Source organism: Nannobrachium achirus, assembly GCF_963921795.1.
Source record: "Nannobrachium achirus genome assembly, chromosome: 4".
Classification (NCBI taxonomy): domain Eukaryota; kingdom Metazoa; phylum Chordata; class Actinopteri; order Myctophiformes; family Myctophidae; genus Nannobrachium; species Nannobrachium achirus.
The window spans coordinates 19,362,053-19,389,026 of record NC_137813.1 but is presented as its reverse complement, the minus strand read 5'-3'; the positions used below and the strand labels follow the sequence as shown (position 1 = coordinate 19,389,026).

Genomic DNA, 26,974 nt, shown 5'->3' with positions numbered 1-26,974 from the left:
CATTATAAGCGACTCCTAAAGTGAAGTGGTCTAGCCTCGCCCATGCTGCCACAGGTAGCAGTGTGCAGCACAGAATGCTTCAGCCAGTGTAAATCCAAGGCTTAGTAGACAGTGACGCAGGAGGAGGAGTGTAGTTAAAGAGAGAAGAGCAACTAGACTACTGATCTATTCCATCATATGGTCTGGGGGAAGTGAGACCAATAAGAAGCAGCAACCAGTGTCACCCATCCATCATATGCCAGGTCAGTGAATGATGATTTAGTTGTAAGAGATGTCAGGGTTGCTTATAGCTCTGTTATAACTTGCAATAGCATGGCAATAGAACAAAAGTGTTGTGTTGTACGTTAATATGGGTTGTTAGTTGCATTCCTAAGACAAAACATGTATTATAGTAAATTTGCCACCATTGATTCTGGATGGGGACCCAAATGCATGGGCCTGGATCATGGGGACCCAAATACATGGGCCTTTTTTTGGTTGTCTTAGGAATGCAACAAATACAAAAAAATATTATTGAACTCAAGTCTTCATGGTGTGACTAATCAATAGAAAGAAAATCATTTTGGGGATGAACTACTCCTTTAATTAACATTTTTACATATTAGACGTTTAGCTGGTGCACTTTTATATTTAGGACTACAGGAATATGGATCATAGTATTCCTACTCAGATAATATTTCTGCTAGACAAAAGAGAGGTAAGGTGGTGCAATGCTGGCTTAGGCACAAGAGTTAACAAACAACAGGGTAGAATGTTAGTCTTTTAGATTGTTAGTAAGTTTGCCATGTTGTGATTTTTGTTCCAGGCATGGGACTGGACTTGGAGAGAATCATTCGGTACATTGAGAAGGGAGACCAGGACAGTGTCCAGGTGGAACTGGACAGATACAATACCCAGGTGACTGTTAGGCCTGTCTCTATTATTACATAATCGTCTAATCACAATTATTTGACATAATCTCAATTATTTCGTCATAATTGTCATAATCGTTTCCATGTTTTCAAAAATAGTGGAAATAGCAGACCTACAAGCTCACAACATGTGAGCTTGTAGATCAGCTGTGAGCTTGTAGATCAGCTGTTTCCACTATCAATGTTATTTTCAAGCATAAAGTTGTCAAATATGTCAGTCATTTCTTTGTATAGGTTACTGGTGTGTGTCATATCTGCCATTTGCAACTTCAAAGCATAAAAGCCAAACAGAAATGTAATTGTCAACCCTAGTGACTGTCTGTCCTATTGACTCTTTCTGAATACGAGAACTCGTGAACCGTACTGTGCCAAGTGAACTATTTGTTTCCATATGTCAGTGTTTCAGATTGATTGATTGATTGAATATTTTATTAGACAAAAATGAAGAACAGTACAGGTACAGTCAAAACAAAAAAAAAGTAGTACAGTACAAGTACAGTTAAACACCCTGCCTAAAAGGAACACCCCAAATAAGCTCTTTGCGGATACAGATAAGGTTCTCAGTACTTTGGTTCCTGCTCAGGAGGCAGAACCAATCCTGAGCTCTTGGAACCTAGAACTTACTTTCACAATTTCTCAAAAATAGCCGGTCTGCAGGTTCACAAAGCTCAGCGATGCGACATTATGAGCGTGCGGATCGTCTACTTTTGCTATTAGGGGATTCTTTTAATGACGTGCCACCCTCTTCAGGGGTGGTTCTGGTTATAATGGAAACCAGGAGAACGCCATGTGTTCTGTAAAGTTTCTGGATTACCCTTCATAGTCAAAAAGAGCCATATTGATGACTCCTATACAATTTGTAACTGTGACTTTTTGTTCAACTCTTCCTCACACCCCAGCATTACCTGCAAGGGGTTCATTCGTATCCCACGGCCGCTGAACCAGGGTTCGAACCTATTCGTTAAACCCAGCGCCACACCTCAACCAACGTTTACATGCACACTGATGATGTATCACTATTGGGATTTTGAGGGGGATTTTTCACATTTCTATATCCTGGCATGATTATCATTCTTTTCCCTGTGAAGTGCATTTACTACTGCGGTGAACGCACATACAGTTTGACTTGACTTGAGCGTTGCCTTTCTCCGACAGTATGCAGAGTGCTTCTTTTTCAATGTGGAGGAGCGGGAGAGGCGAAAGGTCAGGCGAAAAACTAAACACTTGTTAGATCTAGCAATTTGTCCTCCTCAGTGCTGTCTAAAGAGATCCATTGACCCTGATCCTCTTGCCCTCTGTCAGTCTGGACAACAAAGGCTCAGATTAACCTTCTAAATAGACTTAAAGCCTGCTCATCCACCCTCCACTCATCTCCACCCTCCTCTCCCTCCCTCCTCCCCCCTCTCATTTCCCTTTTCCTTTCTTTGTATTAATTAGCATTCCTCCATCCATTTTACATTACAACATCTGCTGTCCTCAGCGCTTGTTTAAAGTCATTCATGTGTTGGTTGTTCTTATGCCTATGCATGCCTTACAACACTGTCCATGGACTGCATGACTGCAGCAACGAGAGCTGGAAGAGGTAATATTTGATCATCGTTGATCCGTGGAGTATGCATGCGTTTCTTTCAGCCACATTGTGCCGCATGCTCATGACACCCGGGAACTGTTCACAACTGTCACATCCTTCTTCTAACACTCAGCATGTCCACTGTAGTGATGGGGTTAAACATTTAAATCATATATACTTTCTGGAATGGGGTACCCCAGGGGGTCTGTACTTGGTCCCCTCCTTTTTTTCCCTCTGCACAAAATAAAAAGAATCATACTGATAATAAGCACTTGTAATGTAAAAGATGAGGCATTCAATTTAGTTTGACTCGGTTCCACAGATAAATATGGGTAAAATAGCAGATCTACAAGCTCACAACGCCTCGCAAATGCGAGGCACTGTGAGCATGTAGATCGTCCTTGTTAACTTAGATGCCCAGAATAGTGGCGCTGTACTGTTCATATGGTTAAGTGGTTTGCCCATGGGCACCTTGGTAGAAGATAGTGTTTCTAGTTAATTTTCTTACCCACATGTCCCAGCTGAAATGGGAGCTTACAAATTCAAAATCACACGCACTCTGTGTGTGTGTGTGTGTGTGTGTGTGTGTGTGTGTGTGTGTGTGTGTGTGTGTGTGCGTGTGCGTGTGCGTGTGCGTGTGCGTGTGTGTGCTCGCACGCGCACATGCATGCATGTACAGTATCAATATTGCACAACGATGACTGACTTAATATGCATGTTACAAATAAAGCTGATTGCATATTGAGTGACTCAGCCAGCTCACTGTGTTAACGCCTCATGTTGCACATGTACTGAATGACTATAAGCACCAGGCTAGCTCTACCCAGCCCTCGGGTCTAGCTGCCATCCAGTTGTATTCAACTGTTATTATAACCCTTCTTTGAAGTTGTTTCTCACATTTCTCTTTGTTCTCCCCATCAGTAAAATCGTATTTCCATTCTCCAGTTCAGGAAGAACAAAGTGAGGGTGTATGTTCCAGGCTCCGACTCAGACAGCTATGATGAGGAAGAGAAGGCGTCTGATCTCGTACTTCGAAGGGTACATTTGTGTGTGTGTGTGTGTGTGTGTGTGTGTGTGTGTGTGTGTGTGTGTGTGTGTGTGTGTGTGTGTGTGTGTGTGTGTGTGTGTGTGTGTGTGTGTGTGTGTTACAATATTCAAAAACTATGAGTTGATGAGGATATAGTCACCTACAAAGCCAGATTACAGGTCCTTCCAACCAGACTCAATCTTTCTCTGTGGTATCTTTCCTCCTCATTGTCTGCACCATGACCACAATCCAGTTACTGAAACTCACATGTCACATATTCTGAATGGCTGTTATGTATATAAGGAAACATTGCTAAGCACGACAGAATTGTTGACCTAATAGTTAAGGACATACGTTCATATGTTTTATCATCAGCAAAAATGTAAGCACTGTTTCAACTGCCATTTACACACGCAATTTTGAAAATTATGCCTTTTCAGATGTCACAGCTAATACACCGGACCAGATGTTGTTATTGTTGATGAGGCCAGTAGAGAAGTGACCATTTTTGAAGTGGCATGTACATTTGACCACAGCCTGGAAGAGGCATGCCTTATCAAGGTGCTTAAGTACCAATGTCTTAAGGATGCTATTATACAGCTTTGTTACAAATGTAAACTGCTTTAGTTCATATTTGGAAGCCTCTGTAATGTCCTGATGAGGTGAAATTATATTATTATATAGCAGTGAATACCTTGTGTTGCTAGATTGAGTTTGAACGCTGAGAACAAGTTGTAGATAAGGTTAGAATGTAGGGAGTAGCTACAGGCTGAAGGTAACACAGCTGGTAGCAGAAGAGTGGGCCCTTGTTTTACGATTCACACAGCTTAGTAGAGGAGATCAAATGTTTTATTGTTTTTCTTTAGCCAATTATAAGCTGACAGTGAGGGAGAGGGAGTTAGTCTGTCTTGTCTGTGTCTTGGTGTAGGACATACAGTACAGTATGTATTTGTATGTGACTGTTACACCGCTGTAAATAAATGTTTTCTATTATCTTTTAACATTGTTTCAAGGTTTGCTGTTCTTTTGAGACTTTCAATTCCGCTATAGACTCTTAGCCTTGAGTCCATACATTAAGTAATATGGCCACGTCAGAGGACAGTAGAGAAGTGACCATTTTTGAAGTGGCATGTACATTTGACCACAGCCTGGAAGAGGCATGCCTTATCAAGGTACTTCAGTACCAAGTTACGTCATAAGGATGCTATTATACAGCTTTGTAACACATGTAAACTGCTTGTGTTCATATTTGGAAGCCTTTAAATCAGTTACTTGTGAGAGGCCTGCTGCAGATCGCAGGAATGCCTAAGCCAAGAGCTAAGGCATTGGCAAAATTCTGTTCAGTGTCTGTGATAATTGGCAGTCGTCATATATGGAGGAGGCGACACTTCGCTTCCTGTACCCGTGATCTGCATCCTGAAATGCTTGTTAAGTTTCCCAAGTTTGTGCATCTACTATTGTTTGTGTTCAAGAATTTCTTGTTAAATATGAATACAAATAAGGATGTTAAATGTGAGTGCGTGCTTGCGCCGTGTGTAAAGTGCATGAACACTTTGATTCCTTATCTTTCACTTTTTGTGTGCTTTTCACTTTTAAGGTATTTTTTGTGGTTTAAAAATGTTGTCGCTCTTTTCTCTCTTTAAATGTTCTCATCATCTTCTCTTTCCTGCATGCTTGTCCTGTGATCATTCCATTCTGCCAGATAATGGCTGCGGCGTTGCTGCAGTTCATCCACAGACGCCTGCAGCCATGTGTGCTGCGGGTGTGCCTGTGCACGCTGCGCATCCTCTCCAGAGACCGCTACGCCCTGGAGCCCCTGGTCACCGACGACGCCCTCCTCACCCTGGCTCGCCTGGGCGGCATCTGCTCCCTCCCTGCCCCCCAGCGCCAGATAGAAGAGGACAACGAAGAGGACGGAGGCAGCTTCATGTACCTGCACAGTCAGACGTCCAGAAATGGGCCACGGGTTTGCGAGGTGGTCGTGGTGGATAACGAAAGCCCTGTCCGCACTGCAGCAGCCAGCGGTGGTCATAGCTCTCTTGCCACGTCGACCTCAGGTGATCAGTGGTGGAAAAAGTATTCAAATTGTTGAGCGGTGCTCCTGGAAGGAACTAAGCTCCAACATCTGGCTTTGTCCGGTTCCCAAAAAATCTCCGGACCCCAAAAAATGTCCGAGCTCTGAAGCGTGGCCTACATCTGACCTAGATATGGCCTACATCTTGGCACAAATGGCTCAAAGTTTGTTGTACGGCCAGACATAGACACCGATTTTTTCCTGCGGACCACTGCGTCCTAAACTCGACTCGACACTGCATGTGTAGATCTGTTCTGCCAGAGAGATTTGCAGCGCTGTTGTATTCGTAAGTAACATTGTCCTCTGCACTCACTTAATGGCAGTGTGAATCTTAACACTTGCCAGGTGAAGACAAAGCCGTATACATTCGCATGTGTATGGGAGCTAGGGCACTACGGGCTACTACTACGGGAGCGCGCCCCACCAATGACTGGACTGGTTCAACTGGTTGTCCCTGCCAATGGCTGAGCTACTGTATGATAATGTCAATTTTGACAGTGCAGTGGCTGGGGTCTAGCCAGTCAGCACCCACAGTAACCGCGTCTATGCCCAGAGTTCCATTGGCCAAGATTTGCAGGACGCGCTGTGATTGGCCAACGGGACACTTAATGAAATTAACTCATAAATAGCACCGCTCACTTAATGAAAATAACTCATAAATAGTACCTAAAAATTGTAAATTACCTGGTTACACACCAATGCAGGTGATTACTACAGCTGTAACCGGAGAGGTGAAGGAGGCCATGGTGGGGCAGGCCTACTGTCTCGTGGGAAGAAGGACGCGAGAGAGGAAAGGAGGGAGGAGGAGGAGAAAGAAGAGGACGGAGAGGTGTGTAGGAAGGAGGCCCTGAAGGCCTTGTGCAATGTCATCTACAACAGCCACCGGGCACAGGAGAGGGCGAGCACCCTGAGGTGAGTGTGTTCTTTCAGTTTCTGCACCTTTTGTTGCCTGAGCAAAGAGCACAGCACACAGATCGTTAATGCAAATGAGCTTGGGAGTGCAAACACGCTACTGAGATGAGCTCTGTGCTCGGCGAAAGCAAAGAGCACTCGCAGCACCAACTATGACTCACCAGCTTCTACGAAATTGGAATCTGTCTCCAAATTTGTCCACCAGAGTGTGCCGGTGCAAAGTACCAAAACAATCCTGGCCTGAGACACACTACTAGACTCCAAAATTAGCCTGGAATGGACCCAGCCCATAGACCCCGCCCACTCTCTGAGTGGACTGCCTGTTTTGAGGCAGCTCCACGCAGCCTCAGGCCCCTGATACACTTAGCAATTTCTTCATCAATATCAACCAGCAACAACCAGAGGCGTCAATTGGGTATGGCCATTGGCAGCATCATTGGATTAATCTTTTTGTGCCTTCACGCCTGCAAGACACCAGTCATGTTGCCATACCTTATCAACAGGCATGAATTTATTTTAGGAAGTACATTTAATTTTTTCCCCTTTAGCCAAGGTATTGCCATACCTAGCCATACCCAATTGACGCCTCTGGTCGTTGCTGGTTGATATTGATGAAAAAACTGCTATGTGTATCAGGGGCTTCAGTCTTATAATAAGACGACACCAAAATGCCAGTACTAGTAGTACTGTCTGTAGGTGGCATGATAGGTGTGAACTGCAGGGAGCTGTCCAAGGTGCTGGATTGATAATAGATGGCATGCTAGGTGAGGCATCAACTGCAGAGCTGTCCAAGGTGCTGGATAAATAATAGGACTCATAATAGTCATCGACTGCAGGGAGTTTAGTTTATTAGATTGAGCTGGATTGATAAACTGCTTGACAGCTTCGCACTGAAATTCTTTTTTTTTGATAATTTATAATTTATCTGTGATTATGTGATTGATATAAGTGTACGCATGAGATGTGTACAATAATATATGCAATTCATTTCAAGCAGCAAAGCAGTTCATTGTTCTTCATGATTATTGGGGGACGATTAACAAATCATTTAATTTCTTCAATTTTAGACTAGGTGGACAGACAGACAGGGTGCAAAACATAGTCTCAGTAGTTTCAGCCTGGTGTGGAATTTCTTTTCCTTGGGACATGTTTCCATTGTCCTATGCAATCAATCAATCAATCAATTCAATCAAATCAATACTAAATTGTCAGCATCCTCTCTCCCCATGTTTTCTGCACTCTAATCCCATCCTCATCTCATCTCTCCCTGTCATCTTCTTCGCGATCTACCTCAGGTTCCTTCCTGGTCTGATTGAGAGTCTGAAGCTGGGGATTGAGAGCAGGGTGACATCCACTGGACAGTTTTATGAACTGCGGCTGCTCTTCTTACTGACAGCTCTGAGGCCAGAGCTCAAACAACAACTACAGCAGGTACAAAGGCAGATTAGTGCTGTCATTTCACTGCCAGGCCATTCCTTTAGTCAGAATATATCTCATAGATTTTCCACAGAAAGAATCCAAGCTATTCAGCCCAATCCTATCTCCTCAAATGCTTCCCCCCTCTCCTGCCATCCTCCCTTGTTTTCTCAGGACAGGGGTGTGTCTATGCTGACCTCCGTCCTGGAGCAGTGTGTGGATGCACGATGGGGCGAAGGCTACGAGGTGCTCACTGACCATGAGGCTCCGCCTATCTCTAAGGAGGTGACACAGCGTGCTACTGAAATCCTCAAAACACTCTTCACCATCACCTCCAGGGTTCACAATCACAGGCAGGAGCCGGATGAGGTGAGGCAGGCTGAGGCCACTGGTGCTGAAAAGCTGCTGAAGGCTAAAAAGCGAGGATTGATTGACTGATTGAAAATTGTATTAGACAAAAACAGAGAACTGTACAAGTATAGTTAATACAATAGAAATGTAGTACAGTACAAGTACAGTTAAACACCTTGCCTAAAAGGAACATCCCAAATAAGTCCTTTTACGGTCTTTTTTACGTTGGAAGTCCTAGGTATTAAATTCATGGATCACAGTTGGATTTTCTATATTTGTAAATTTTGATACAATTGAAAAATTAAAAGTAGAGGGGGCACATCTTTGGTACACTTTCACTGTCTTATTCTTAACTTCTAAAAGCCATAATTAGGGAAAGGATGTAAAGCACAGATTTATTCAATGAGAAGATGCAGACTTGTTGTTATCAACCATTACCCTATCAAGACAATTTATGTTAGTAAGTGCACCATCCACCTACTATGTGTGATGGACACGCATAAGTTGTACATTCTTCAGTTCATATTGTTGTCTCTACTACACTGTGAAACGACATAAGAGGGAGGACCCTCTTATGTCGTTTCAAGGATCAATATTACTAAAAAAAAGAAAATGAACATCTTCTGTTTAGTATTTGTGAGAGAACAGCAAGACTGTGGTCTATCTCTCTACTCTGCTTTCTCCAGGAGGAGGCAGCACAATATCGCCAGCTAGTGGCTGTCCTGTGCCACTGTCTGCAGCTGTCTTGTGATGGAGAAGACCTCTCCGATGACTTCAAGGGGTCAGTGGCACACAACACTTTTCATAGATATGTAGTAGAGCTGCTCTTGTACACAGTCCTCAGTGTTAATCTTTCTATTTGTAACTGCGAGAGTTAAATGAACACTGAGGATTTGACTATGTATATCGGTTGCCATATCTGTGTTAATTTCGTCTACTAAGACTATGGAGGAAAATGTTCGTAGACTACCTTTTTTAGTGACGAAAACCAAATAAATAAATAGAATTATAAACAGTTCCATAGCTAATAGTAAATGTCGGATATTATTTGCCACACTTCAACCACAGTTAACAGAGTAACATAAACATCATATGTGAACTTCAGGCAGACATACAAGTAAAACATGTGGGTACTTGTTCCACCACCTATCCATCTTGCTGTCTCCCCACAGTCACACAGTGAACATGTTGTCGGTAGTGCCCCTCACATGTCTGGATGTCCTGGTGTCTGTCCGTCTGTCCAACGGCTGCCGGGAGTGGGAGGGAGTCAACATGGACTTTGTGCACACCATGCTGCTCTTTATGGAGAGACGTCTGGACAGGGTAATCTTCTGACTGCTGTCTGGTGGCCTGGGTGTAGCTATAAGGGTGCTTGTCAAACGTTTACATTTTCACGCACCCTCATAACTCAGAGGGTTTACAATGTGCTTTGTTTCTCTGAGCTATAATGTTGCTGGCTTCTTGATTTCCTGTAAGCACTTAAACATTGTTGGGAAGAATAGCGAAAATAATTCTACAGGCTCACAACTTGACAATGCGATGCATTGGGAGAGTGTAGATCTGCTAGCCTCGCAACAGCCAGACTCTCCCAGGGGAGAAAGGAAGCACATTGGTGATGACGTAGCTCGGGATGGCCTGCGAGGCTATAGATCTGCTACTTAAAAGTTTGGGATTTCTTTTCTTCTTTTTTTTCAATCTTTGAACGTATTATGACTTGCCCAAAATAAGGTTGCCAGGTTGAAAGTGGTTAATTCAGTAATTTATTCAATATTTTTGGCGACATCATGTCATACTCAACCCCATTACTTGAGTCAAAGTATAGATACTAGTTGTCAAGGTTGCTCAGTCATAATGTTTACTTGAGCTACCGTACTGGACTTTTGAATTGCTGCTATTAAAAATAATTCATTATCCAAAAGTGCATTTTATTTTTAATATGAACACATTGCTGTACAGTATATTGTTTGTTTTCACAGTGCATTTACAGAATCTTGTAACTCTGAAAGGGGTACAGTACTCAAATAAATGTACTTAAATTGTTACTCTTCCTACCTCTTATAAAGGGTCAGAAGCTGAAAGAGAAATTGGTCCCTGTGCTTAACCTGATGACTGAGAGCTGCCGTGCACACAGGGAGACGCGCCACTACCTGCGTCAACAGGTACTTGTACTTCTCATCACTTCTGAGCACTTCCTTTTCTTGACACAGTGGTGGTGAAATGAGTTGATGAGCGGTTTGAATCTGTGTTTTGCTATTAGCTCTAAGACAACATAGAAGTATGCCTTATCTGTGATCGATCAAACTTGCCTTAGATGGCGAATTCAAGGAGGCCCTCTGCCAATGACCACAAATCCATCTCTTTGGTACTTGTTGAGACAAACCAACCATTTGAAGAAAATCTCTGCCATTTCCCTGACTATGGTTTGGATTTGAGAGAGAGAGTGTGACCCTTTGCTCTCTATTTTTGATCCTCCTCCTCTCCACCTCCCCACACCACTACACCTTTTCTACAGATCCTGCCGCCACTGCGTGACGTGGCTCTCAGACCTGAGCAGGGAGCCACGCTGAGGGGCCGCTTGGTCCGTCTGATGACCCACGTGGACACAGAGGTCAAGCACTATGCTGCTGAGCTGCTCTTTGTGCTCTGCAAAGAGAATGGTATGTCTGTGCACTACATAGTGTATACTGCATCCTGTTCATGCTGTTCACTGCATACTGCATACTGTGTACTACTATACTATTCACTGCATCTGAGACCTGTTCACTACGTCTTAAAGGGATATTTCACCCCCCAAATCATTTTTTTCCTATCAATTACTCACTACATGGGAGACTTGAATTCATGGATTTTTCAGTTTTTGTCCATGCATTCCTAAGCCAATAATTTAATGGACAGCAATGGTTCCCTATAGAGACACAAAGAGCCTGCTTTGGTCGCTATGGAGACATAAAGAGTCCGCTCAAATTATTGACTTAGGAATGCATCAAAAAAAGAAAAAGAAAAGTCAAACTAACTCCCTTTAGAGTCTGTACTCTGTACAGTACACATCATTCTAATACTTCATGCCACCAGGGTTGGCAATTGGACATTTTTGCTTGTGTCTTCCTGATAGTTTCAAAGTGAAAGTGGACCATTTGAAAACAAAAACGGCTTAATAGTGGTGTGACTTCCCTGTGCAATGTGTAGCTATGGATAGCAAGTTACTGATATGCAGTAGTTTGTGAATGACACGTGTCTATGTCTAAGCTATGGAGCTTGATAATTCTGATCAGAGTATTTGGAGGCCAGACTAGAGCAGTGTAGAACGCCTTTTTTTGCAGGAACTCAAAATTTGGACAGATTTGGACTCGCCTGTCAATGGTATCAAACACGACACACGTGCATATGGTATCTCCTTATATGGGCCGTTCTGTCCGTGACATCAGCTGTTGTGATGCGTTCTGCATACTTTCTATGTCGTTAGTCTCGGGTGACAAAAAGTGGACGGGAGGCGTAAACATTGTGCTGTAAAAGCAAGGCTTTGTATTGCATGGGTCTTACTCTTTTTCATGGCCAATCCACACAGAACTGTCTGAAATGGCAAACAGAAGTATCATATCTCCTGGTCGCCACTATGGTCATGAGCGTAGACCCACAGTTACCAGAGCGTTCTGCTTCAAGGACGACTTGAGACACCTACCTGTCCAGTAGGCCAAAGCGCTCGGGTAACTGTGGGCCTTCTTCTATCATTGTCCTTGATGATTACTGACCCTACGTTTATCCAGAGGTCCAGATAATTCACCTGTCTGCACTAACTGACTGGGTCATCTCTGTAAGGGCCTTTGTTACAGAATTCCATCAGATACGTTTTCCTTTCCTTAAAAGCGCCACTCATGGCAGCCATGTTTGTTGATATGCGCAAGTCTCACACAAACTCCATATCTGGGCTTGTCTATATTTGGGCAAGACTAACATGGAACTCCATATTTGGACATGACTGACATCACAGTGATAACATAATGACAAGGCAAGTGTCGGGAGCTCAGCTTGTGCATTTATAAAGAACGTGAAGACCCTGCAGACTGTGGGCATCTGAATTTCAATCTTGCAAAACAAACACATAATAATGAAATAATATAATATATAATATTTAATCAGTAAGACTCACTAAGGGTGAGAAGTGACCTTCAGGGCGAGTGTTATTTTTTATTAATTAATTCGCACAGGCCAGATATCGAGAAATACCTACTTAAAATAGTCTAATGTTGTCTTACCCCTCAGAATGATGATCGACCCAGCTGTAGTAAATAGGGTGGTGAGTGACATTGTTCACTCTCCTGAGGACAAGCGTCTATACAGGGGCCTGGAGTTTACCAACGGATTAAAGGCTGTGCTGATCAGTGACCCAACCACAGACAAATCAGCAGCAGCACTGGATGTACACATAGGTTCATTGTCAGACCCTGCCAACATCCCGGGCCTGGCACACTTTTGTGAGCACATGCTGTTCCTTGGCACCGAGAAGTACCCCAAGGAAAATGAATACAGTCAGTTCCTCAGCGAGCACGGGGGAAGCTCCAATGCCTTCACCAGTGGAGAACACACCAACTACCACTTTGATGTGTCCCATGAGCACTTGCAAGGAGCCCTGGATAGGTTTGCCCAGTTTTTCTTGTGCCCGCTGTTCGATGAGAGCTGTAAGGACCGGGAGGTGAACGCTGTGGACTCTGAACATGAGAATAACTTAATGAATGATGCCTGGAGGTTGATGCAGTTGGAGAAGGCCACTGGCAATCCTGACCACCCCTTTAGTAAATTTGGAACAGGTAACAAATTGACCCTTGAGACAATACCTTCTAAACAAGGCATTGACATGCGCCAGGAGCTGCTAAAATTTCACTCCACATTCTACTCCTCCAACATAATGGGTCTCTGTGTGTTAGGAAGAGAGTCACTTGATGAGTTGGCCGCCATGGTGGTTGGTCTGTTTGGAAAGGTGGAGAACAAGAACGTGCCTATCCCAGAATTTCCTGAGCATCCCTTCCAGGAGGAACATCTCAGACAATTCTACAAAGTGGTGCCTATCAAAGACATCAGGATCCTGTCTGTGACCTTCCCCATCCCAGACCTGCATAAGTACTACAAATCTAACCCAGGAGCCTATTTAGGACATCTGATCGGTCATGAGGGTCCAGGAAGTCTGCTGTCTGAGCTCAAAGCCAAAGGTTGGGTGAACACACTGGTTGGAGGCCAAAACAATGGAGCGAGAGGATTCATGTTCTTCATCATCAATGTGGATTTAACTGAGGAGGGGCTCTTGCATGTAGAGGACATCATCTTCCACATGTTTCAATACATCCAGAAACTGCACACAGAGGGACCTCAGGAGTGGGTCTTTCAGGAGTGCAAGGATTTAAACAAAGTGGCCTTCAGGTTCAAGGACAAAGAGCAGCGCCCTGCCAGCTACACTTCCAAACTGTCTGGTTTCACGCACTACTATCCTCTGGAGGAGATTCTGAAGGTGGAGTACGTTTTGGAGGACTTCAATCCTAATCTCATAGAGATGGTGCTGGATAAACTGAGACCAGAGCATATCAGAGTGGTGGTGGTGTCCAAGTCGTTTGAAGGGCAGACAGACAAGATTGAAGAGTGGTATGGCACACAGTACAAACAGGAGGCCATCTCCGATGAGGTCATCCAGAAATGGGCAAACGCTAACCTCAATGACAAGTTCAAGTTTCCTATGAAGAACGAGTTCATCCCCAATAATTTTGAGATCTACCCTCTGGAGAAAGACTCCCCAGCCTTCCCCACTTTAATCAAGGATACTGCCATGAGCAAGGTGTGGTTCAAACAGGATGACAAGTTCTTCTTGCCCAAGGCTTGTTTAAACTTTGCATTCTTTAGCCCGTTTGTGTATGTGGACCCCTTGCATGTAAACATGGCATATTTATACCTGGTGCTCCTCTGGGACTCCCTCAACGAATATGCATATGCAGCTGCGCTAGCTGGCTTGAACTATTCACTCCAAATTACAATTGGGATGTTTCTGTCTCTGAACGGCTACAACGACAAGCAACACATCCTTCTGAAGAAGCTGATTGAAAAGATTGTCAGTTTTGAGATTGACGAGAAGCGGTTTGACATCATCAAGGAAACGTACATGCGCTCTCTGAAAAACTTCAATGCAGAGCAGCCTCACCAGCACGCCGATTACTACCTCGACCTGCTAATGAGTGAGGTTGCTTGGACCAAAGATGAGCTCAGAGACACTCTAGAGGATGTCACTCTCCCACGCCTCAAGGTCTTCATAGCTCAGCTGTTGTCACGGTTACAAATTGAAGCCTTTCTCCATGGCAACATAACCAAGGAGTGTGCTCTTGGCATTATACAGATGCTGGAGAACACTCTTATTGAGCATGCTCACACCAAACCCCTCCTCCCCAGCCAGCTGATTCGCTACAGGCAAGTGCAGGTTCCAGACAACGGCTGGTACGTGTACCAGCAGAGGAACGAGGTACACAACAACTGTGGCATTGAAATCTACTACCAGATGGGCATGGAGACCACTCACGAGAACATGCTGCTGGAGTTATTCTGCCAGATCATCTCTGAGCCATGCTTCAACATACTGCGCACCAAAGAACAGCTGGGCTACTTGGTGTCGAGTGGGATCCGCAGGGCCAATGGAGTCCAGGGCCTCCGCTTCATCATCCAGTCAGAGAAGGCTCCACACTACCTGGAAAGCCGTGTGGAGGCCTTCCTGCACACCATGGAGACGTCCATAGAGGAGATGAGCGAGGAGACTTTCCAGAAGCACATCCAGGCTCTGGCTAGCCTCCGTTTGGAGAAGCCAGAGATGTTGACTGCAGAGTGTACAACATACTGGGCCGAGATATGGTCACAGGAGTATAATTTCGACAGGGATAACATTGAGGTGTCCTATCTGAAAACTCTGACAAAAGAAAAACTAATGTTGTTCTACAGAGAACAGCTGGCAGTAGATGCCCCCAAGAGACACAAGGTGTCTGTGCATGTTCTCTCTAAGGAGATGGATTCTTGCCCCATTGTGGACGAGTTCCCTACCCAGAATGAGGTCAACCTGGCTCCAGCCCCGTCCCTGCCGCAGCCTACTTTAGTGCAGGACGTGATTGAGTTCAAGAGGGGTCTGCCTCTCTTTCCCCTGTCAAAGCCGCAAATAAACGTCATGGCTGCCAAGCTGTGAAAACCTATCCCCAGAATGGCCCAGAGCAATGTGGGTGAATGAGGAACGGGTGAAAATGACTGTAATTTCTCTGATTTCCCAAATCCCGCCTGAAATTAATAAAGATGTTTATATAAAAAAATTAAAAGAATGTTGTCATACAGACAAGAGATTAAGCCTGTACAACAGAATATTTCATTAGAATTAAAAAGTATAGATTTCTTATGTAAATCGTCTATTTTCAGTGAAGAGATTCGGTGCAGAGGGGAACAGAGGAGGGGCCAAGTACACCTCCCTGCACTGATTGGCTATGTCATCTCCTGTTAGGACCTTTGTTATATAGTACTTTGTTATATAGTACACATTTCAATAAGATTTATTTTCCTTAAAAGGGCCCCCATGTTTGTTGATATCAGGTAGCCATGGTTACCCGATATTGCTGGAGGCCAGTCTGACACCATGGACTTCATGGGCAAGGCTTGTGCAAGACTCACATAAACTCCAAATTCTGGCATCTCTATATTTGGGTAAGACTAACATGGAACATCATATTTGGGCATGACTGACATCAAAATGACAACATAGTGATGTGACAAGTGTCAAGAGCTCAGCTTAAATTGACTGCATTTATATAAAATGTTAAGACCATGCAGACTTTGTGGGCCAGTGATCAATAGTCCAATCAAGAGATTGTGAAGCAGCATATACAACTTTATGATATCTTTTTCCAGATATCTTAAGGGCAGCGAGAAATACTTCAAATTATAGTCTAATGTTGTCTTGCCCCTCAAAATGATTGACCCAGCTGTAGTAAATAGGGTGGTGAGTGACATTGTTCACTCTCCTGAGGACAAGCGTCTATACAGGGGCCTGGAGTTTACCAACGGATTAAAGGCTGTGCTGATCAGTGACCCAACCACAGACAAATCAGCAGCAGCACTGGATGTACACATAGGTTCATTGTCAGACCCTGCCAACATCCCGGGCCTGGCACACTTTTGTGAGCACATGCTGTTCCTTGGCACCGAGAAGTACCCCAAGGAAAATGAATACAGTCAGTTCCTCAGCGAGCACGGGGGAAGCTCCAATGCCTTCACCAGTGGAGAACACACCAACTACCACTTTGATGTGTCCCATGAGCACTTGCAAGGAGCCCTGGATAGGTTTGCCCAGTTTTTCTTGTGCCCGCTGTTCGATGAGAGCTGTAAGGACCGGGAGGTGAACGCTGTGGACTCTGAGCATGAGAATAACTTAATGAATGATGCCTGGAGGTTGATGCAGTTGGAGAAGGCCACTGGCAATCCTGACCACCCCTTTAGTAAATTTGGAACAGGTAACAAATTAACCCTTGAGACAATACCTTCTAAACAAGGCATTGACATGCGCCAGGAGCTGCTAAAATTTCACTCCACATTCTACTCCTCCAACATGATGGGTCTCTGTGTGTTAGGAAGAGAGTCACTTGATGAGTTGGCCAGCATGGTGGTTGGTCTGTTTGGAAAGGTGGAGAACAAGAACGTGCCTATCCCAGAATTTCCTGAGCATCCCTTCCAGGAGGAACATCTCAGACAATTCTACAAAGTGGTGCCTATCAAAGACATCATGATCCTGTCTGTGACCTTCCCCATCCCAGACCTGCATAAGTACTACAAATCTAACCCAGGAGCCTATTTAGGACATCTGATCGGTCATGAGGGTCCAGGAAGTCTGCTGTCTGAGCTCAAAGCCAAAGGTTGGGTGAACACACTGGTTGGAGGCCAAAACAATGGAGCGAGGGGATTCATGTTCTTCATCATCAATGTGAAATTAACTGAGGAGGGGCTCTTGCACGTAGAGGACATCATCTTCCACATGTTCCAGTACATCCAGAAACTGCACACAGAGGGACCTCAAGAGTGGGTCTTTCAGGAGTGCAAGGACTTAAACAAAGTGGCCTTCAGGTTCAAGGACAAAGAGCAGTGCCCTGCCAGCTACACTTCCAAACTGGCTGGTTTCACACACTACTATCCTCTGGAGGAGATTCTGAAGGTGGAGTATCTTTTGGAGGACTTCAAACCTAATCTCATAGAGATGGTGCTGGATAAGCTGAGACCAGAGCATATCAGAGTGGTGGTGGTGTCCAAGTCGTTTGAAGGGCAGACAGACAAGATTGAAGAGTGGTATGGCACACAGTACAAACAGGAGGCCATCTCCAATGAGGTCATCCAGAAATGGACAAATGCCAACCTCAACGACAAGTTCAAATTACCTATGAAGAACGAGTTCATCCCCAATAAATTTGAGATCTACCCTCTGGAGAAAGACTCCCCAGCCTTCCCCACTTTAATCAAGGACACTGCCATGAGCAAGGTATGGTTCAAACAGGATGACAAGTTCTTCTTACCCAAGGCTTGTTTAAACCTTCAGTTCTTCAGTCCGCTTGTGTATGTGGACCCCTTGCATGTAAACATGGCATATTTATACCTGGAGCTCCTCAAGGACTACCTCAACGAATATGCATACGCAGCTGCGCTAGCTGGCTTGAACTATAAACTCCAAATTACCTTCTATGGGATGTTTCTGTCTGTGAACGGCTACAACGACAAGCAACACATCCTTCTGAAGAAAATAATTGAGAAGATGGCCAGTTTTGAGATTGATGAGAAGCGGTTTGACATCATCAAGGAAGCGTACATGCGCTCTCTGAAAAACTTCAATGCAGAGCAGCCTCACCAGCACGCCAAGTACTACCTCCACCTGTTAATGACTGAGGTTGCTTGGACCAAAGATGAGCTCAGAGAAACTCTAGAGGATGTCACTCTCCCACGCCTCAAGGTCTTCATAACTCAATTGTTGTCACGGTTACATATTGAAGCCCTTCTCCATGGCAACATAACCAAGGAGTGTGCTCTTGGCATTATACAGATGCTGGAGAACACTCTTATTGAGCACGCTCACACCAAACCCCTCCTCCCCAGCCGGCGGATTCGCTACAGGCAAGTGCAGGTTCCAGACAACGGCTGGTACGTGTACCAGCAGAGGAACGAGGTACACAACAACTGTGGCATTGAAATCTACTACCAGATGGGCATGGAGACCACTCAGGAGAACATGCTGCTGGAGTTATTCTGCCAGATCATCTCTGAGCCATGCTTCAACATACTGCGCACCAAAGAACAGCTGGGCTACTTGGTGTTCAGTGGGCCCCGCAGGGCCAGTCAAGTCCAGGGCCTCCGCTTCATCATCCAGTCAGAGAAGGCTCCACACTACCTGGAAAGCCGTGTGGAGGCCTTCCTGCACACCATGGAGACGTCCATAGAGGAGATGAGCGAGGAGACTTTCCAGAAGCACATCCAGGCTCTGGCTAGCCTCCGTTTGGAGAAGCCAGAGATGTTGACTGCAGAGTGTACAACATACTGGGCTGAGATAAACTCACAGCAGTATAATTTTGACAGGGATAACATTGAGGTGTCCTATCTGAAAACTCTGACAAAAGAAAAACTAATGTTGTTCTACAGAGAACAGTTGGCAGTAGATGCCCCCAAGAGACACAAGGTGTCTGTGCATGTTCTCTCTAAGGAGATGGATTCTTGCCCCATTGTGGGTGAGTTCCCTACCCAGAAGGAGGTCGACCTGGCTCCAGCCCCGTCCCTGCCGCAGCCTACTTTAGTGCAGAACGTGATGGAGTTCAAGAGGAGTCTGCCTCTCTTTCCCCTGGCAAAGCCACACATAAACGTCATGCTGTGAAAACGTGGCCCCGGAATGGCCCAGAGCAACGTGGGTGAATGGGTAAGGCCACTGGGGAACACAATGCTTTCTTAAATGTAGTCACACAGACAATACACAACAGAATATTTTATTTTAATAAAAAATCGCACCTGTGCGAAGTTAGCGGTGCAAACACGATACGTTTATATATCCCCTTGTATGGATCCATAGCGGATTCCTCGTGACTCGCATCACGGCAACCACAATTGCAATTTCCCTGAACTGCATACTGTATTTAATGTTTTGTGTTGCATTTTAGTAAATTCCGTCATTGTATCATGGGTTATCATACAGTTTGTTTGCTCTTAACCTCTATTGTTTGAAAGAAATTACGCTTAATATTCAAAAAAAGAAATCAAGGTGGTGTCTAATAATGGCGTGTCTTCATGTGGATCCCTGACTTCATGTGCTCCATGACCCTCTTACAGAATGGCTTGTCTCTGGAAGAGAGGCTAGCAGGCGATGCAACCTTGAGCAGTCGATACTGATATTGGTAAACATAGTCAAACAGTTATTTTGTTCATTATTGATAACATCATCAGATATATATAACATCCCTGCCCAAATGTTTACAATCCAAGCACTCCCTAAATCGGGAGAAAAATCGGCCTGATTGTGGCACAAAATGTGACAGATCCATGTAGATTACATGACTGTAGACATACTGTGTACGGTTTTGCGTGATTTTAGGGCAAAATCTGTAGGAGCAGTGTCCAAAAAAAATTGTTTTAAAAAAACGTCCTGAAGCTGGCGCTAAATGTGACAGATCTACCGGTATGTGTACTGTACATGATTCAAACTGTCACCAATTCCTTTTGCATTTTTATTGCAATGCAATGCTCATCTGACATCTGACAAGTTGCCTTTTACTATAATCCTCACTGTGAAGTATAGCAAAATGCAATTTAATTCACTGTCCCGAATATCCCAGAGTATCACTTATTTCCCCAATTTTTTTCCTCAAGCAACAGTTCTTTGAGAAATATAACATATTACATGTTCTTACTTTACAAAAGTGCGTTTACAAAGTAAGTATTCTGTTCTTATATTATTATATTATTATTATTCTGTATCGTCAACCTTTTTTTTCTCCCCAATTTTATGATTTGCCAATTCCCTCCCATGGATATAGTCCGTGTCAATGCCATGTGCCAACCCTGTCTGTATGTTTTGGGAGGGGTCTTACTCATGGAACTTGCCAGCTGTTTTCACCTGACAATAAGGTCATGCCCGCCGGCTTGTATTAGCACCCGGGCAGACCGGAGGCACCCTGTAGGATCAAACCCCAGTCTCCACAGTGGTGGGCAAGACGTTTACTGCTGTGCCACCCGGACGCCCCCATAATCTGTTTTGTCCTCCTCATAATGCCATGTAATCGTCAGTGGTGGAAAAAGTACTCAAACTTTTTACTTAAAGTATATTTTTTTCACTAAAGTATCAATACTGCAATATAGAAATGCTCTGTTACAAGTAAAAGTCCGGAAATCTAAATTGACTTGAGTAAAAGTACAAAAGTATTGACATCAAAATGTACTTACTGTAGTACCAAAAGTAATAGTACTCATTATGCAGAATGTCCCATTTCAAGTTTTCAAATGAAAATAAATAAATAAATAAAAAACACTTTTGAAAATAGCAGATCTACAAGCTCACAATGCGTCGCATCATTGTGAGATTGTAAATCGGCTATTTTCAAATGGCTGAAATGTATATGGTTGAAATGTTAATGCATGTTTTCTAATAATAATACGGTAATAATCAAAATCTACAAAGTAACTACGTTATCAAATAAAAGTACAATATTTGGATGCGAGATTTAGTGGAGTTGAAGGAAAAGTATTGGTAATTGGAAATACAACAGAAAAGTACAAACATCAGTAGGCCTAAATGTACCGTACTTTCTTACGGTAGTCACTTTACACCACTGTGTCATCGCCTAATACAGTGATTCCAGAGACTTCGTGGGTTCCTTTAGGGGGGTCTAAATTGAACCATACAAGTCTAACTGTTGACAGTATAGTATAATGGACCCGTTTATGGTCCATTTGGTTCCATCTGTACACTGTCAGAGTTAAGGGGAGAGATGTAAAAGTTTGAGAAACACTGGCCTAATAACATGTGTGTCCTCGCCAGTGAGACGCTTCATCAAGTACACAGGCTACGGCAACGCCGCAGGCTTGCTGGCCGCTCGGGGACTCCTGGCCGGTGGCTGCAGGGCGGCCAACCACAACCGGTACTCCAGTGACTCCGACTCGGACACGGAGGAGTACCGCGAGGCCAGGGACAGGATCAACCTGGTGACGGGGCGCGTGGAGGAGGAGCAGCCCGACCCCATGGAGGGCATGACGGACGAGGAGAAGGAGATGGAGGCGCGACACCTCGTCGACATGTTCAACAGGCTCTCCAGGTGCGCACGTGATTCCTTTAGAACCAATTAAGACCTGGAAAATACCTAAAAAAAAGGTCTGGTTTCCTGAAAAAGGTATGTTTCTATATCAGTGGTGCTCAAACATTCTAATGTCAAGGACCCCTTAGAATGATGTTTATTTGACCACAGACCCCCATCTCATAATGCTTTGGTCCAGGGACCCTGAGAAAGACAGAGTTACAAATGTTTGCTTTAAAAAATAAATCTTGTATGGGGGTCCCTGGCACAAAATATGTGCATATTCATTTGTGTTTCCTTGACATAAAAAGATTTGAGGTTTGATCTATGATGTACAGTATCATTCTATAACATATAACTCAGTGTAGCGGCCCCTCAGTTGTGAATAAGATGAAATCGGATGGTCTCAACGGGTGTTTTTATTTAGACTTCAAACACAGATGAAGCTTCGTTTTGACACCGTGAAAACTGTAAAAAATGATTATTAGAATACATATTACAAATCATCATCATCTTATAGTTTCACATCAAACAATAAAAGCTGTGTATTTCATCAATTGCTTTCAATGTTTCAACAATAAAATCAGTGCATTTGAATCAATGACCTTTCAATAATTCAACAATAAGATTATATTGCAGTGATTCAATTCCTTTAAATAGCAAACAATCAATAAAGTAATTCATTTAAATTGCAAACAAATACGCCAAAGCAAACAAATCAAAAGCCCCATAACCCAAAACAAAAGGCCAAACAATTACAATTAACACTGAAGTAAATCAAAGAAACCCAAAACAACAAACAAAGATCCTGTACCTCACTCCACTAACTGGGGGATGCTAGGTCAAGAAAGCCACCTGCTCTTCAGGTTCACCAAACAATTGATGGGCACAGCATTAGCAACAGGTAGGCACTTGCCATGTTGCCTTCAAAATGCATGCTGTGCTTCCACCTGTGTCACTCTGTCTGCTGTGTTTGTGAGCGAGTGAAGCTAAGGTGTGTCAAATATATATCTTCTGGTGTAGAACCAGGAAGTTCTGGTCACACAGACAGATGCAGTTTGCCATGCCGTCAGAAAGGTTAGGACACTGGATCTAAACCCTTCGAATTTCATGGACCCCCAGTTTGATATGGATTAGGCCAGTGGTTCTTAACATGGATTCTAAATTGACCCATACAAGTCTGTAACTCTGACAGTGTACAAATGGAACCCTAACGTGTTCATTGGTTCCATTTACCTTATACACTGTCTGAGACAGACCTTGAAATTTGAAAGTTTGAGAACCACTGGATTGGGCCACGGACAGCCATTTGAGAAATCATCTTTCAAATTTCAAATACAGAAAAGAAATCCATTCAGTCCTTCTCTTTCTCTCCCTCCTACAGCAACAGGATCATTCAGGCTGTGGGAGTGACGGAGGACGGGAGGCTAGCGCCCATGTGTGGTCAGATGAGAGGCTGCACCCTGCAAGAAGAGGAAGAGGAGGAAGACGACGAAGAGGAGGAGTGGTGGGAGAGCGTGGGGGACATGGATGAGTAGTGCGCGAGGGAGGTGAAGAAAACACAGGGCTGAATATGTGTTGAGAATCTGTGAGGAGGAGGAGGAGGAGGGGAGAGAAGAAAGAGGGAAAGGAGAGGAGGAAAGAACTAGAAAGTCGTCGCTGTCGGGTGGTAACCTTATATGTCCAAAACTGTTTGTTATTATTATATGTATTTAGTTTTTTAAGTAAAATAGTGAAAATAGATGTTGTGAGCTTGTAGATCTGCTATTTGCACTACTTTTGTGCAACACTCAATATGAAGTAGGGCATTCATTTACCACACCACAAACATGAGTTGGAAAATGGAGATACAAGGTTTTTGCCCGACAGCAATGAAGAGATGAAAGGTAAAAGGCGAGGCGGAAACCTGGAAGTGAGTCAGACAGACAGCAGAGCACCAACCAACAAACACTCCAAGAGAGAAGACAGATTTATATGTCCTTGTTAGATCTGTGCTGCATGCCAAAAAGTAGCCAATCTAAAAGCTCACGAGAGCTTGTAGATTGGCTATTTTTGGCACTTGTACGACAGATTATAAAGGAACCCTAACAGAGAGAGTAGATCATTTATATCCATTCTTACCTGTAGCACGCTTTATTGTTGTGTTGCTAACAAGTGGCTATGCCTTTAACCTCTGTACATTAAGCATAAATAAACTGTATAGGAGTCTGGAAGTGCCCCACCACACACATAGGGGGGCGTGTAGCGATATTACGACGTCCCATTTATAGCCTAATAACGTCGGGCTGGGGGACCACCAGGGGTCCAAGTGGACACGGGTTATGGGGCCTGTAACTCTGAGAGTGTACAAATGCAGTCTTAAGGGTCCGTTTGGTTCCATTTTGTACACTTTCAGAGGTTAACTAAACATTGAGGATTTTATAGCATAGACTGGGGTCCCAGAAACTAAAGGAAAGGGGTCCGAGGCCTAATGCATATGAAACAGGGGGGGGGGGGGTCCTTGAAGTTCAAATAACTGAGAAAGCACTGTATTAAAGCCCTCAGCAACAAGGCAGACTCTGCACCACAGTAGAAGTAAGAGGCAGCCAGCAACAGTGAGGAAAAAGGGGGGAGAAAAATGGGCACAGGTTGTACTATTTTCCTGCTCACCATGGCAACCGTAACGTTTCTCCCCTACTCTTTATTTTCCAGAGAACCCGCCTGCTTCTAAGCATGAATAAATACCACCACTTACCTTTAAGTGTACGTTGTGATTGCTTCAAGGAGAGATGTGGCCTGTGTGTGTGTGTGTGTGTGTGTGTGTGTGTGTGCGTGTGTGTGTGTGTGTGTGTGTGCGTGCGTGTGTAGGGGATGGGGTACTCTTACTCTATACTGTACCTTCTCTGATCCTTTATTTCTTTGCTCTTGAACAAAGTCTGTCATGTTTTCATGAAAGGCTCTTAGATTTGTCCTCCACTTCTTTGTCTGGTGTCTGAATGCATTTATGAAATTGCATTTGAAAAAAAGGGAAGGGGGGGGGGTGTTAAAGAATACTTTTCATCTTATTTGTACAAATGAACCTTCACAGGTGCTTGATAAAACGGATCTATTAAATCTGAACGTATTGCGTATCAACTAAAATGAGAGATTTAAAGATAAAATTTAGTAAATATACCTGTATATAATATACGTATACACTGAGCTACTCTGGCAGTATACACTGTTAAAATTATGTCATAGATGTTGGCCTTCAAAACGCTATTATCATTTGAATCACTTTCAACCTGGTGTCACGTTTTAATTGTTACTTTTTTTTAAACAGTACTGTACATTTCTGAAATTCTGAAATGTGAAAGTATTTAAAATGTCTGAATTGTATTAAATTATTATTATTATAGGCTAGCATAGGCTTAGGTGGTAAAGGATATTGGCTTTTGATTTCAGGTTTACAGTTTTCTTTTTCAAACTGAATACCATGTAGAGCGCTTTAGAATGAAACCTTATGCTTATACCCTCATGTTGATGTCACTGAGATGGAATGTGCCGCGTCATCAACAGACACACTCTGACTCAAGCCTAATTTATACTCCGTCACACAACGGTGTCGCACACCAAAAATAGCAGACCTTGTAGGCAGTGGTGGATAAAGTGTTTCGAGGGCTTGGAGAACAACTGACTTTTATATATTGTTTTAAAAGTCTCTATGAGCTCTATCAGATGATAAAAGAATATGGTCATTGTCGTTTTCAGGTTCAGGGGGTCCACATCAAAAGCTGTTAACAACCTCATAATCATTTTAACTACTTTGTCCATTTATGTCAGACTTTATTGTTCACCCCCCAAATGACTTTTTTTCTGTCGACAATAAAGACCCTCATGTATCCGGTAGGAGATTTCAATGCATCATGCAATGAATTCAATGCATCATGGGGTGCGAAATTGAGTACTTTTTTGGGGTGACTGCTTTTAGGTATGCTATTTTCAAGGTGCAACATGCATGTCATGTGACAATGATACGATAGCTTCTTATTTGCTGGATGGAATTCAGCCTTGCTTTATTCTCTCATCTTGCTTTTGTCCCGAGGCAACAAAAAGTGTTCATTCATTTCACGATTTGAATTATTATTATTATAATTATTATTGCTCTGAATGGATTTCTCGAGCCGGCGGCATTGTGACATTTTTCATGAAACATTAATACTGCACTGCGTTCTGGGATAGGGCTAAAGATTTGGTGCATGCATTAAATATCCAATATTCATAAAAGCTGCAAATAACAGTATACCGGTAGCTGTTGGAGTAATGCATTTCTGTCCACCTGTCCTGCGTAGAATAAGCGGGTTGCATGACCTCCTGATTATAACGCATTCATTGTAATTCATAACAGTCACATTCATTGAGCTGTTTATATATATATATATATATATATATATATATATCATATTTACATAATTTCTGGCTTACCACAGTGAGACTTTCAAAGTAAGTCAATGAAATATTGACCTTAATTATTGACGACTTTGCCCAATCAACATTTCTTAATTCAAACCTTAAATAATGTCAGCGATGTGACTCAGCGAGCTTTAATTTTGCATCCCATGTTGTATCTATTTTTTCTTATAGATTTTAATTATGCTTTCAACAACCCTTTGCACTTACTTTATGAATTTATTTGGTTAAAATCTAGTTGAAAATATCCAGTCCACAGGCTTGCAAAGTGGGCTGCAACTCGTTGTGATCAGCTATTTTCAGCTCATTTGCCTTCTCTCATCCCATCGAATCCCATCATCCGTGTTGCTTAATTAGTAATTACAGTTAACATCTTCGCATTCACAAATTAAAAACACAGCAATGACGTGAATACACCGGTGTTGCTTTTTCGTCATCGCGTTTGTCATTTCAACATTTTTATTTCCTTTTGTCAAATACAGGAAGTTCATGTACAGAAGAGGAACTGGGAATTAGAGATTGAAGTAGCTGTACATTATTTACAGACAAAAAAACTAAAACAAATCAACAAAAGTATCTGCAAGAGTTTCCTCAGAGAGGCCAAGCTCCCAAATAATAATAATAATAATAATAATAATTATCATAATCAACAACAAACAGATAAAAAAGGACAAACAAGTAAACACTGACTTTTGTATGCGTTTGACACCTTTTTCCTGCCGCACTTTCTTTCAGAAAAGGACAGGTGTTTTTTTTTTGTTCAGGCGTAAAATGCTCTTTCTTTCTCATTGTCTTTTAAAGAATTAATAGAAAGAACACACTTAGTTTAGCTTTAAATACATTTCCCCTTAATCTTTTTCTTATTAAAGCAGACAGAAATAAGGGAACATTACATAGTCCTTTCAAACCCTCCTTCCCTTCACTTCAATACTGTTTCTTTTTTTTTTCTGCACCTGTTGGAAGTGTACA

At 43.2% G+C, this 26,974-nt stretch overlaps 3 protein-coding genes across 3 annotated transcripts; all 3 read left to right on the top strand.

The window, feature by feature from the left end:
• Nucleotides 1-807: 807 nt before the first annotated feature.
• LOC308282731 (chaperone Ric-8A) lies at nt 808-23,115 on the top strand (the record flags this gene model as incomplete). The annotated part of the gene is made up of 14 exons (XM_080723121.1): nt 808-897; nt 2,067-2,114; nt 2,476-2,493; nt 3,427-3,519; nt 5,211-5,565; nt 6,287-6,494; nt 7,790-7,925; nt 8,085-8,279; nt 8,948-9,042; nt 9,434-9,584; nt 10,325-10,420; nt 10,774-10,918; nt 21,325-21,598; nt 22,962-23,115. The coding sequence occupies 14 exons, from the start codon at nt 808-810 to the stop codon at nt 23,113-23,115; spliced, it is 2,058 nt and encodes a 685-aa protein (XP_080579247.1).
• On the top strand, nt 12,526-15,465 carry LOC308284127 (insulin-degrading enzyme-like; the record flags this gene model as incomplete). Its single annotated transcript, XM_080724663.1, has 1 exon — nt 12,526-15,465. The coding sequence occupies one exon, from the start codon at nt 12,526-12,528 to the stop codon at nt 15,463-15,465; it is 2,940 nt and encodes a 979-aa protein (XP_080580789.1).
• Nucleotides 16,237-19,170, top strand: LOC308284098 (insulin-degrading enzyme-like; the record flags this gene model as incomplete). The annotated part of the gene is made up of 2 exons (XM_080724637.1): nt 16,237-16,777; nt 16,895-19,170. 2 exons carry the CDS (start codon nt 16,237-16,239, stop codon nt 19,168-19,170), a joined length of 2,817 nt encoding a protein of 938 aa, XP_080580763.1.
• Nucleotides 23,116-26,974: the final 3,859 nt, after the last annotated feature.